Genomic DNA, 13,502 nt, shown 5'->3' with positions numbered 1-13,502 from the left:
GACTTGTTGTAATGTTTAAATAGGAATGCAGGCACTGGGCCTGGCACATAGGTAGTTCTCAAGAAAAGTGAACTATCATTTAGAAACCTCAATTTGCATTCCATCACTACCTCCCTATGTGCCCTAGGGCTCATCACTATGAAGAAACCAATGAAAACATGGAGACAGAATTAAATGCTCTCTAATGCTGAGATTATCAATCATGAATAACAGTAATAAAAAATGGACCAAAAGTTTGAAAAATAAAAGCTTTAAACAATTCAGATATTTTTTGTATTGTACTTGAAGCTTGCATCTGTTTGATCACAGATGACTCAGCATTAGAATATCAAAATAAAGAAGCCTGAACAGTCAAACTTCAGGTATTCTCAAATACTTTAATACCTGCTGTGAAGGATGGACTATGAAACACCTGCGTGTGTGTGTGTGTGTGTGTGTGTGTGTGTGTGTGTGTGTGTGTGTTGGGCTGGCACAGGGGGTGGGTAGGTCTCAGTAGTAACTGGCTTAAAGAGTATCTTGTTACCATTTTTTCACAGATGAGGTTAAATCTTTGTTCTTCCTTAGACCTTAAATTGTATCAGTTATCAGCTCTGTATCACATAGTATCCAAGTAAAGATTCAATGTAGCTGCTATGTCATACAGGGCCATTACAAGTATATAGGCGGGCACCCAGAGCACAGGCTGGTTTTCAGGCACCACTTACCCTGAGTTGGGCACCTTTGTGCAAGGGCACAACCATACATGGGAGTCATGTGCAGAAGTAAAAAGATTTTCAGTATTTAGCTGGCATATTTGGATAACTATTTATACAATATACACCCACATATACACAAACATAACTGAAAATCGTCAAGGATTCAACTGAGTAAATGGAGAAGGATATTCATCAAAACTGAAAATAGCTTCAAAAAGCTCAAGAGAGCAGGTTCCTGTCCCCTCTGTCCCCCCTCAGGTGGCCTGTGTTGGAACATTGTAGCCAACAGGAACTTTGGGGATGGAAGATAGGTCAAGGCTGCGACACAGTAAAACTCTGGCCCTCCTATGGTTTTTACCCCATAGTTGCTCACTCACACACTCTCACTCTCATAAAATGAAGGAGAAAAAATCCACAGATAGAAAGGACCTACTCACCTGAGTTGGCAGAAACACTGGTAAACAAAAGACTTTTGTCTTGCTATCTTGACTGCATTAAAAATCTGTAATCCTAGTCAAGAATATGCTAAATGCTAAAGGAACCAGTCTTAAAATGTTGACTCTACCAATTCCATCTGCCTCCTTGAGCTTCTCCCTACCAGATACCCATGCTCATATAAAAAAAATTTTTTTTTGTTCAATATTGCACATGCATATCAATCCTGCTAGACTTTCAACAGTTGCCTTCCATAAAAATAAGTATAGGATATTACATTAGCCTAATACTAGCCCTGTGACCTGCGTAACACAGTAGTTCAAGAGCTACTGTTTAAGGAACAGAAATTCCAGATTAAATATGGTACATTATCACATATGCAAAGAGAATATTCATTGCAGCATTATTTATATTAAGTTTGGAAGTAATCTAAACGTTTATTAAAGGGAGAATGCATTAGTAAAGTATAATATATTCATACAATGGAAAACCTGGAGCTAAAATGTAAAGAATTTAAGCTACCAGTTCAAGTTGAGATATTATGTGGATAAATTGCAAACAATGCAGAGTAGAAGAAAAGCACACTCCAGAATGATACATACAGTATAATAGTATTTATAAAAGGTTTTAAAACTCCCAACATTACCTCTGCCTTAGAATTTGTTAGAACAGTCTCTTGCATGTTCTTTGCATGCACACTAAAGTCCTAAGGAACAGTCACTCTAAAAATAGAAAATTAAGGTTTAAAAAAAAGACTATTAATCATATAAAGTTCCTCAAATGGCAGGGAGGAGCCTTATTTAGTCATGGAAATCCCTTAGCCCTTTAAGTCATAAGATGTGTGTTCTATCTCCATTCTGCTACTCACGAAGACACTATTTTACCAAGCTTCAGTTTTCTTTCCTAAATAAGGCTGATAACACCTGCCTTGCAGGTTGAAGTACAATAATGTATGTAACAGAGTTATATACAAAAGGTCTTGGACTTGTTTTTTGCCTGTCAAGAGATCACATTATAAGTCTCTACAGGGAAAAAAAATGTTGAGTCTGCACTTTCTCATCTAGTCTAGTATATGGTTAAATATGACAACACAACAGGAAAGGGCAACCCTTCACCTTCCTCCTCCCGGTCCCTGATCTGGCTGCCTCCTATGCTTTCTATATTTAGCACACAGTGCCCCCCCCCCCCCCAAAACAAGCAAACAAACAAACAAACCACGAAACCAGGGCTCTTGGCAGAGCTCCCTTGGGGGAACTCCCCTTGACCTTGGAATAAATCTCTTTAATCTCGCCAACCCTGCCTCCCCTCAGCACACACGCCCCTCTGCAGCCCCGGAGGCACATGAACGAAAACCCAACGGTCACGGTCTCATAAGAGACTGCAAAAATCACAGTGCGGTGTCGTTGGGTTTGGAAGGTTGTTTGCTCTCGACAATTAAGAGGAAAGTATACGTAGACTCTTAAACCCTACTCTTGCTTATTGGGAAATAAGTTCTGCGGCTTGTTTCCAAACACACCGTGCCCAAATCTGTATTCACTACAAAGCCAGGCACACCGAGGCCCCTGGAGCGACAGGCTGCATTTGCGATGGGACAGACCCACCTCTCTCACGCTCTCCCACACACAGGGACCCACCGAGGCGCACAAGCCGGCGCGAGCACACTCCTCACGAGGGATGCGCTCAGGGGCCCCATGCCCGTTCTCCCCCTACCCCCGGCTGGCCCCGGCCGGCTCCGCGCCTCACCTGTCTTGAAGACCATCTTGTCATCGTCCGTGGACCCAAAGGTCTTCAGCATGGACACGAAGAGCACCCCGCAGGCGTTCTGGATGCCGAACACCGACCCGTTGCACCACATGGCCGCCAGCATCACCAGCCAGCCCCAGCCGCCCTCGGGAGGCTGAGGGGGCTCAGCGCCCGCCGGTCCCGCCAGCTCTACCTCCACCTTCTCGACGACCGCCTCGGGGCCGTCCGAGGGTCTCGGGCCCGGCAGCGGAGCTGCCCCGGTGGGCGCGGGGCCCGGCGGCTGCGCCTCGCTCGTCCCCCGCGCGGCGGCGGGCTCCTCGGGGAAGGGCACCATGGCCCGAGGCGGCCCCCTCGGGAGCCAGGGGAGCGCGAGGGGTGCGAGTTCCCGGCGGGCTCACGGAGGAGCCGCCGAGCGCCCGGCCAGCGGGCTGGTGAGGCCGAGGAGAGGGCGGTGGAGCCCCCGGTGGGACGGCGGCGCAGGGCACGGAGGCTGCCGCGAGGAGGAAGGCGGAGGCGAGCCGGCACCCCAGAGCACAGCACTCAGGCCTCCAGCCCACAGCCCCGCACCCCCTACTGCGTCGGGGGCCGGCCGGCCGGCTCTTAAAGACGCCCCCCGCCCCGCAGGCTGGGGGCGTGGCCGGCGCGGGACGTACCCCAGACTCTCCAGATGATTGGGCTTCGGTAGATCGGAGGCGGGGCCCCCCGCCTAGCTGAGCCCGGAGCCAGGTGTCCGCGGTTGGCGGTCTGTGCGCGCGCGCCTGCGGCAAGGCCTCCTCCAACCTAGTTGGGGGGTCACGGATGTGTGGGTTACCTCGTCTCCAAGTATTAAAGGAAGGGGCGCGAATTTCCTAAATACAGTCTGGGTGTGTCATCACAAAGCAGTATGAGATCTTTAGCCTCAGCTGACAGCGTCACAACCAAACTAACGTTGTCTCTTTGCTTTGTTTCTGTTTTGCTTTTTGACATGCACCTCTTATTACTAACCATAATATTTGGGGTACATAATGCCCCCTGCTTACTTAAAAGAAAGTCAGAAGTATAAGGGGCCTTATGTAATCGTTTCATTTCTCCTGCTTTCATATACAATTTCCTATAAATACTTGGCACATTAAAATGCCCATTTTGTAAGACACTGTAATACCAAAGCCTTCCAGTAACATTTTTGACAGACAGCTGGAAAACATTACATTTAAACTACAGCACAGTTATTTGCACTTTAAACAAAAACTAGCACCTATATTCAACTCCCTGAAGCATGTAGCAACAACAATATATGTGAAAGAAAGGAAGAATAGCCATGAAATTGAGCCCAGTTAAATGTGTCAGTTACTCAGGTTCTTCGCTTCAAAGTCAAAATATACTAGTTATTTTATGGGCTCATCACTGCAATGGAGGACACAGATGAGTGTGATTGGTCTCACTTCTTCTTCTGCCCATTAATAAACTACCCAGGAAAAAGTCCTGGGATAAAACAGGAGGCTCAGATGGTGAGTATTATAATACATAGACAACAAAGAGAAGTAGGATGGAACCATAAAATTCTCTTCAAAACACTACAGAAGAGCTTCTACAGCAAGATGCCTTGGAGCTGAGCCCTGAATCAAATAGGGAAATTGAGTGGGCAAAGATAGCAGAAGAGCATTCTCGGTAGAGAAAACCGCCTAAGCTACAGAACGCAGTGTATAGTTGAAGAAAGGGAACATAGCTCAGGTATAATGAATGTGTCTTAGAGATGGGGTTAGAATAATATACTAAAAATAGTCACACGAGTGCACAAAAATGATCGCACAAGGATGTTATTTCAGCATTGTTGGAAATAAGGAAAAAGTGACGGGTTGATTAAATACATACTGCATAACCTCTAAATGTTGTTCACCTCTGTTGACTTCGAAAGCTGTCCACATTTTACTTAGCCATGAAAGTACATTTTTAAAAAGGCATGGATTAGAACGCAAAATATAAAGTAAATATCCATGAGTCAATATCGATATAAGCAAATGATTAAGTATATTAAGTCTTCCTCTCAAGACCCATAATCCCAGTCTAATCATTAAAAAAAAAAAACAAAACCAGACGGTGCCTGGATGGCTCAGTCAGTGAAGAGTCTGACTGTGGCTCAGGTCATGATTTCTGAATTGAGACCCTGGGTCTCTGCTGTCAGCGCAAAACCTACTTCAGATCCTCTGCCCCATCTTCTCTCTCTGCCCCTCCCCCACTCACTCTCTCTGTCTCTCTCAAAATAAATAAATAAACTTAAAAAAATTTTTTTAAAAATACTAAACAAATCCCAACTGAGGGACATTCTATAAAACAACTGACAAGTACTTGTCAATACTGTTAAGGTCATGAAAAACAAGGAAAGTCTGCGAAACTGTCACATCCAAGAGGAACTGAAGGCAGCTGAATAACTAAATGTGATGTGGCATCCTAGATGGGATCCTGGAACAGAAAAAGGACATTAGGAAAAAAATAAGGAAATCTAGGGGAAGGATGGCTCAGTTGGTTGAGTGTCCGACTCTTGATTTCACCTCAGGTCACGATCTCACAATTCATGAGATTGCACCCCACATCTGGCTCCATGCTGCACATAGAGTCTGCTTGGGATTCTCTCTCTCCCTCTCCCTCTGCCCCTACCCCACTCAGGCGCCCTTGTTCTCTCTCCCTCTAAATAAATAAATAAATAAATAAATAAATAAATAAATAAATAAGGAAATCTGAATAAAATACAGACTTCAGTTAATTATTAATATTGGCTTATTAATTGTAATGAGTGTGGAATGTGAATTAAGATGTTAATAATAGGAGAAAATGGGTGAAGAGGGTGAAAAGGGATGGGAACTCTGTACTATCTTTGCAATATTTCTATAAATCTAAAATACTTCTAAATATAAAATGTATCTAAAAAAAAATCTTTAAGCTCTAGGCTCAGTGTGGAGCTTGAATTCATGACCCTGAGATCAAGAGTCATATGCTAAAAAGAAAGAAAGAAAGAAAGAAAGAAAGAAAGAAAGAAAGAAAGAAAGAAAGAAAGAAGCGCCTGGGTGGCTCAGTCGGTTAAGCGTCCAACTTCAGCTCAGGTCATGATCGCACGGTCTGTGAGTTCGAGCCCCACGTCGGGCTCTGTGCTGACAGCTCAGGGCCTGGAGCCTGCTTCGGATTCTGTGTCTCCCTCTCTCTCTGACTCTCCCTCATTCATGCTCTGTCTCTCTCTGTCTCAAAAGTAAATAAATAAACATTAAGAAAAAAAAAAAGAGTCATATGCTATACCGGCTGAGCCAGCCAGGCACCCCTAAAGTTTTTTAAAAGTTTATGTATCATGAACCCATTCTTGTAAAAATACATACATGAGTACATAGCAATGTATTAAATATGATACAGTTTAAGTTTTACTTTATATATAATTGTTACACATACTATATATATAACATTATTTCTAAGCATTATATAGTGTATTTTATTTTCAGATTAAAGTTTGACATTTTTCATGCAGATTGATTTAGGAATAGCTCTGACTTAAGGGATTAAAAAGTTAATGCCCACAGACCACTTAGCATGGTGACTGGTGCACAGCAAGTTCTTAGGAAATGTTAGCAGTTACTACCATTATTATTACTATTGATGACATCATTGTTTCTGTCTAGGGACTCGGAATCGAGCGATTTAAATGGATGTTTACATTTTTATAAACACAACCTTTATTTAATCACAAATATATCAGGTTAGGAAATTAAAATATGAAAATATTTGAATTTAGGAGCTTAGACATCCCTGTCCTCAACTATTATGTTGTCTATTCCTTAAAGAGAAATTTATTTTCCACCACTCACTGTTTCCCTAACTCACAAAATGCACCCCTTACAAAACCCAATACAAAGTCTACAACACAAATAAATGGGAAGATATTCCATGCTCGTAGAATGAAAGAATATTGTTAAAATGTACATACTACCCAAAACAATCTACGGATTCAATGCAATCTCCATCAAAATACCAATGGCATTTTTCATAGAACTAGAACAAATACTCCTAAGATTTGTATGGAACTAAAAACATGCTGAATAGCCAAAGCAATCATGAGAAAGAAGCACAAAGCTCTCTAATTTCAAACTATACTACAAAGCTATAGTAATCAAAACAGTAGGATACTGGCACAAAAACAGACACATAGATTAATAGAACAGAATAGAATAGAAAGCCCAGAAAAGTCACATAAAGTTCAATTAATCTATGACAAATGAGGCAAGAATATACAATAGGGAAAAAACAGCCTCTTCAATAAATGGTGTTAGGAAAACTGAACAGTTACATACAAAAGAAAAAAACTGGACCCTATCTTACACCATATACAAAAATAAGTTCAGTGTGGATTAAAGATCTAAGTATAGGACCTGAAATCATAAAAGTCCTAGAAGAAAATGTAGGCAATAAGTTCTTTGACACTAGTTTAGCAATATATTTTGGACCCATCTCCTCAGGCAGGGCAATGAAAGCTAAAATAAACAAATAGAATTACCTCAAACTGGGGCAACTGTGTGGCTTAGTCAGTTGAGCATCCAACTCTTGATTTCAGCTCAGGTCATGATCCCAGAGTCACGGGATCAAGACCCATGTGGGGCTCTGCACTGAGCATAGAGCCTGCTTAAGATTCTCTCTGTCTCTCTGTCTCTCTCTGTCTCTCTCTGTCTCTCTCTCTCTCTCTCCTTCTACCCCTCTCCCACACTTTCTCTCTCTCTCTCTAAAATGAAAAAGAAAAAGAAAGATAAAATTGTTACATCAAACTGAAAACCTTTTGCACAATGAAGTAAACCATCAACAAAATGAAAAGGGAACCTGCTGAGTGGGACAAGATATTTGTAAATCATACATCCACTAAGGAGTTAATATCCAAAATATATAAAGAATTTGTACAAGTTAATACCAAAAAAACACATAACCCAATTTAAAAATGGGCAGAGGACTTGAATATACATTTTTCCAGTGAAGATACACAGGTGGCCAACAGACACATGAAAAGATGGTCAACATCACTAATCACTAATCAAGGAAATGCAAATCAAAACCACAATGAGATATCACCTCACATCTATCAGACTGTCTATTATCAAAAAGACAATAAGTATTGGCAACGATGTGGAGAAAAGGGAATCGTCATACACTGTTGGTTAGAATGTAAATTGGTACAGCCACTATGGAAAACAGTATGGAGATTCCTCAAAAAAATTAAAAATAGAACTACCATACAATCTAGCAACTCCACTTCTAAATATTTATCCAAAAAAAACCAAAAACATCGATTCAAAAAGATATATGCATCCCTATGTGATGAAGCATTACTTACAAAACCAAGATATGGAAGCAACCTAAAGGTCCATCAATAGCTGAATGGGTAAAAAAGTTGTAATATATCGATGTAATAGAATATTACTCAGCCATGAAAAAAATGAATCTTACCATTTGCAACAACATAAATGGACCTAGAGGGTATTATGCTAGGTGAAATAAGCCATACAGAGAAATAAAAATACTATATTATTTCACGTATATGTGAAACCTAAAAATAAGTGAACAAACAAAACAAAACAGAAACACACTCGTAGATGGGAGAAACAAATTGTTATTATCAGGGTGGGGAGCAGTTGGGGGTTGAAGAATGGCAGAAATAGGTGAAGGGAATTAAGAGGTACAAACTTCCAGTTATAATACAAATAAGTCATGATGATGTATAGCATAGGGAAGATAGTAATATTATAATAACTGCATGATGACAGATGGTAACAAGACTTATGGTGTAGGTCATTCATAATGTATAATAATATTGAATCATTATGATGCACACCTGGAACCAATAGGATATATTATGTCAATTATACTTCAATTAAAAAAATAATCAAGGGGCGCCTGGGTGGCTCAGTCAGTTGAGCATCCGACTTCGGCTCAGGGCATGATCTCGCAGTCTGTGAGTTCAAGCCCCGCGTCGGGCTCTGGGCTGACGGCTCAGAGCCTGGAGCCTGTTTCCGATTCTGTGTCTCCCTCTCTCTCTGCCCCTTCCCTGCTCATGCTCTGTCTCTCTCTGTCTCAAAAATAAATAAAAACATTTAAAAAAAATTTAATATAAAAATAATAATAATAATCTGATATGGGGTGCCTGGGTGACTCAGTTGGATAAGTGTCCAACTTCGGCGCAGGTCAGGATATGGTTCGTGAGTTCGAGCCCCACATCAGGTTCGGTGCTGACAGCTCAGAGTCTGAAGCCTGCTTCAGATTGTGTCTCCCTCTCTCTCTGCCCCTTCCCTGCTCACACTCTGTCTCTCTCCCTTTCAAAAATAAACATTTTAAAAAAAATTTTTTAATAATAATCTGATACAAAATCTCTCTCTCCCATTACTAACTAGATCTGTTTGGAACAATTGGTTCATTTACTCAGAGCAAAGTATTCTTCTAGACTATGGTCTGAGTGAAGGGCATATACTGAAGTTTACCAATAAAAACAGAAGTTCCATTCTAGTTAAGCCACAAGTTGGCTTTGCCTTCACCTTCACGGCTTTCCTTTGCCTTTCTCAAATTTCTAAGTTGGTGAAAGAAAAGATGTCATGATGTGAAATGAAAAAATAAAACACTTTAAAAATAATAAGGTGCCTTAAACATTAAGAATCAAGAGTTATTTTAGGTTTCCATGCTCTTTGGAAAAGATATTCTAGACCCCAAATTGGATTCTGGGCTGAAATCGTATTAAATCAGGCAAGTTTGTGTTTAGCATTTTGTTTTGCTGTATCAAAGGGGGAAACTTAAATCAGATTTTCTTATTTGAATGTTTTTTACAAGAAAGCTTTTAACTTATAAATGCCAATAAGCCACCTACTGAAGCAAAGTTTTGGGTGTGAAGAGAAACTATGTTCTATTTCTACATCCAAACCTGCCACTAACTTACATTGTATACGTTGACTTCTTGCCTCACCTTCTCCATCTGAAAATATGAAACTGTTTATATATAACTACCTCATAATAATGGTATATTCCTTAATGGGTTCCTATTTATTAAGCACTTTGTGATCATGAGATAGAAGGATTTATAAACATAAAACACAGGGTACCTGGTGGCTCAGTTGGTTGAACATCTGACTGTTGATTTTGGCTCATGTCTTGATCCCAGAGTCATAGGATAGAGCCCCGTGTCAGGCTCTGTGCTGAGTGTGGAGCCTGCTTAAGATTCTTTCTCTCTCCCCCTGCTTCACTCCCCTGCTCACACTCTCTCTCTCAGTCAAATATATATATATAACCGATAAAATATATTTGAACAACATATAAAGAACAATATGTTCTTTAACTCTAAATGCCAGCAGTAACTTCACAGTAAGGCCTTTTCACCTGTAGTTTGTATTAAACCTATTATTTATAAAAACTTTTTTAATTTTCATTTATTTCTGACAGAGACAGAGAGAGAGACAGAGCATGAGCAGGGGAGGGGCAGAGAGAGAGGGAGACACAGAATCCGAAGCGGGCTCCCCAGGCTCTGAGTTGTCAGCACAGAGCCCGACGCGGGGCTCAAACTCACAGACCTCGAGATCATGACCTGAGCCGAAGTCGGACGCTCAACCGGCTGAGCCACCCAGGCACCCCAAACCTATTATTTATAAACTAACTACTTATTAAAGTATCCTTACTTGACTCCTCACTGTATCCTGAGATGCCATTCTTTCCTATTTAGAAGAGTCTCATTTTTTAGCTAAACATTAACACTTTCCACTCTCCAAGAAATGTTCTCCATCTAGTCCGGTTCAGCATAAATACTCTTTAAACATCTGAGTTGAACTGAATATACTAAATACTAAATTACTAAGTTATGCGGTCATGGATTTCCAGCTATGTTCTATGTAATCCAGTACATAATACCTGCTTTGATACCATTTTAATTACTGTTTTAAATCTAGTGGCCAACAGTAGCTTTCTACTGCTTTTGTGGCTATGGACAAATTCTAATGCCTAATCTTTCTAAGTGTCTATTCTCCAAGTCACAAAATAGGAATAGTACTATCATGGTGATTATTTGGGAGAAGATGGAGTATTAGTGAACTGCTACAATAAAATCAAATTTAAACACACACACACACACAACCTAGACATTTTATTGTGAATGTTTTGATTAAAAACATATGCATAGAGATTCTTCAATATTGACTTGCACAAGTGATAAATGAGGATTTTGATGCTTAAAACTGCACTTTATAAGTGACACTGGATTAACTCTCTGACTTCCACTTCCTCACTTTTAAAAATCCCTTCAATCTGCTCTTCCCCTAGAATCCCGGGCACCTGGGTGGCTCAGTCGGTTAAGCGTCTGACTTCCGCTCAGGTCATGATCTCTCAGTTCATGGGTTCGAGCCCTGCGTGGAGCTCTGTGCTGACAGGTCAGAGCCTGGAGCCTTCTTCGGATTCTGCATTTCCTGTTCTCTTTGTCCCTCCCCCACTCACGCTCTCTCTCGCAAAAATAAATAAGCATTAAAAAATTTTTAATAAAAAAACTTAAAAAAAGAAAAATCCCTTCCCTATACTAAGAAGTAAAAAACAACAACAAAAATCCTTATCACCAGAGACAGGTACTTTAAAGTTCAGAAGCCAGAGAAGCAAACCTTGTTACTAATCCACTGCCTCAGCCCAAATTCCACTTAGAATTCCTTACTAATTAAAGATCCTAAACACCTGTTTTCTTTATCCTGTAAATTCCTCGCAAAAAAAAAAAAAAAAAAAACCAAACTACCTGACCCGGTCATTTCTTTGGGTCTCATTTTCATTACTGGGCCTCCATGTGCACATAATAAAACTTAGCTTTTTTTCCCCCTATTAATAAATCTCATGTAAATTGAATTCTTACCCCAGCTGAAAGAACACCTAGTTCCCTCAAATATAATCCAGCCAATTCCAACTCCAGAAGATCTTCTGACTGGCCCCCTGCCTTCCATCTAGCTGCTGGTTCCCTAATGATTCCTTCTCATTTCACATGGACCATCACAGTGACCTTCTAATTAGTCTTGTTGCCAAAAATCTCTGCCTCCACCAATTCATCCTCTACCCTATCTCTGCCCAATTTCTACTCTCCAGGCTTAAGACCTGCTCCTTATTTCAAGAACAGGTATAAACAGCTCTATGCCTGCCGTCCTATGGCCCCTCATCTTACAAGTGAAAAACTGATGCTAGGAAAAAGGAAAATGACTGTGTTTTAACTATTCCATGAACACACATACATCAAAGCCATGATAGTGACAAGACTCCAGCCCTTGTGATCCTAATTCTGCAACTTAAGTGGATAAGTTTTTTGGTTTTTTTTTCTGATAGAGAACCATTTGCTTAAAGTGGATAAGTTTTAACTGTGGTTTTCATTTACCCATTTTACATTTCTAATTGAAAATAACTTTAACATTTCCTTTTTTTCTAATACATCTTTTTTGTTTAGTTATTAAAGATTTAAAAAAATGTTTTTAATGTTTATTTATTTTTGAAAGAGAGAAACAGAGTGCAAGCTGGGGAGGGGCAGAGAGAAAGGGAGTCACAGAATCCAAAGCAGGCTCCAGGCTCTGAGCTGTCAGCACAGAACCCAATGCGGGGCTCAAACCCACAAATTGTGAGATCATGACCTGAGCCGAAGTGGAATGCTTAACCGACTGAGCCACCCAGACACTCCTGTTTGTTTGTTTGTTTGTTTATTGAGAGAGAGTTAGTGAGTATGAGTGGGGGAGGGGCAGAGAGAGAGAGGGAGGGAGACAGAGAGAATCCCAAGCAGGCTCCATGGTGTAAGTGTGGAGCCCCACGAGGGGCTCGATCCCACAAACCATGAGATGATAACCTGAGCCAAAACCAAGAGTAGGCTGCTCAACCGACTGAGCCACCCAGATGTCCCTAATGTAACAACTTTTAACACCATGATTTGTCTCCAGATATTTTTGGTTTTTATATATATTTTATAAAGCAAAATATTTTGCATCAATGTTTATACTGTTAGCTGTTCCAACAGCCTTCTCAAACTCTGTGCTATGGTGTTCTATAGGACAGGACAGAGACTGGCCTGGGGTTCACTGGACACTGCTCAGGCTAAAGTCTGAACACCTGCACCTTGGGGGTGCAATGTAGGTCCAGAGTCTGGTCTTCAACTCTGTGTTCCAGAATTCAATTATTTCCCCTCACTGGGGCCATTTGTCTTTTAGAGAGTGAGTCAGTCAAACTAAATCCACAATAAAACTAATTAAGAACCTAGGATATAGTTTTTAAATGTAATTTCATATACTTTCAGGCCAACTTGGATATTCTAATGGTTTTGCACAGTGTCTTGTTTTCCCAGAGGGAAAAATCTGCATGACAAAACCTATTACTACCCAAAGGCTGTTAGGAGATCCTACGCCAGGTTAAGAAGGTTGAATAATCTTCAGAGAAAATGTTCAAGCCTATGCTACCCTTATGCCCCCTAACTCCACTACAGAACACACAGGCTATCATAGCAAGAACACTTGGAATTAGAAAATGAGCTTCTGTCACTTCACCATCTGAATGACCTTGTTCTGGTCATTTGCTTTCAAGAGCTTATCTGCAGGTCAGTGCTGGAGACCCAAATACAATTCCTCAGCATCTAACCCAATTCAC

General features: G+C 40.9%; 1 protein-coding gene across 1 annotated transcript in view; it reads right to left on the bottom strand.

Annotated features, from left to right (window-relative positions):
* SLC16A10 (solute carrier family 16 member 10) overlaps positions 1 to 3,672 on the bottom strand; it is a 114,038-nt gene extending 110,366 nt beyond the window's left edge. Inside the window, exon 1 of the mRNA XM_060616401.2 lies at positions 2,874 to 3,672. Coding sequence (XP_060472384.1) covers positions 2,874 to 3,207 — 334 coding nt within the window. The 5' untranslated portion in view covers positions 3,208 to 3,672. The remainder of the gene's footprint in view (positions 1 to 2,873) is intronic.
* Positions 3,673 to 13,502: the final 9,830 nt, after the last annotated feature.

Source organism: Panthera onca, chromosome B2 (genome assembly GCF_046562875.1).
Source record: "Panthera onca isolate mPanOnc1 chromosome B2, mPanOnc1 haplotype 2, whole genome shotgun sequence".
NCBI lineage: Eukaryota > Metazoa > Chordata > Mammalia > Carnivora > Felidae > Panthera > Panthera onca.
This window is presented reverse-complemented; position numbering and strand designations above follow the sequence as displayed.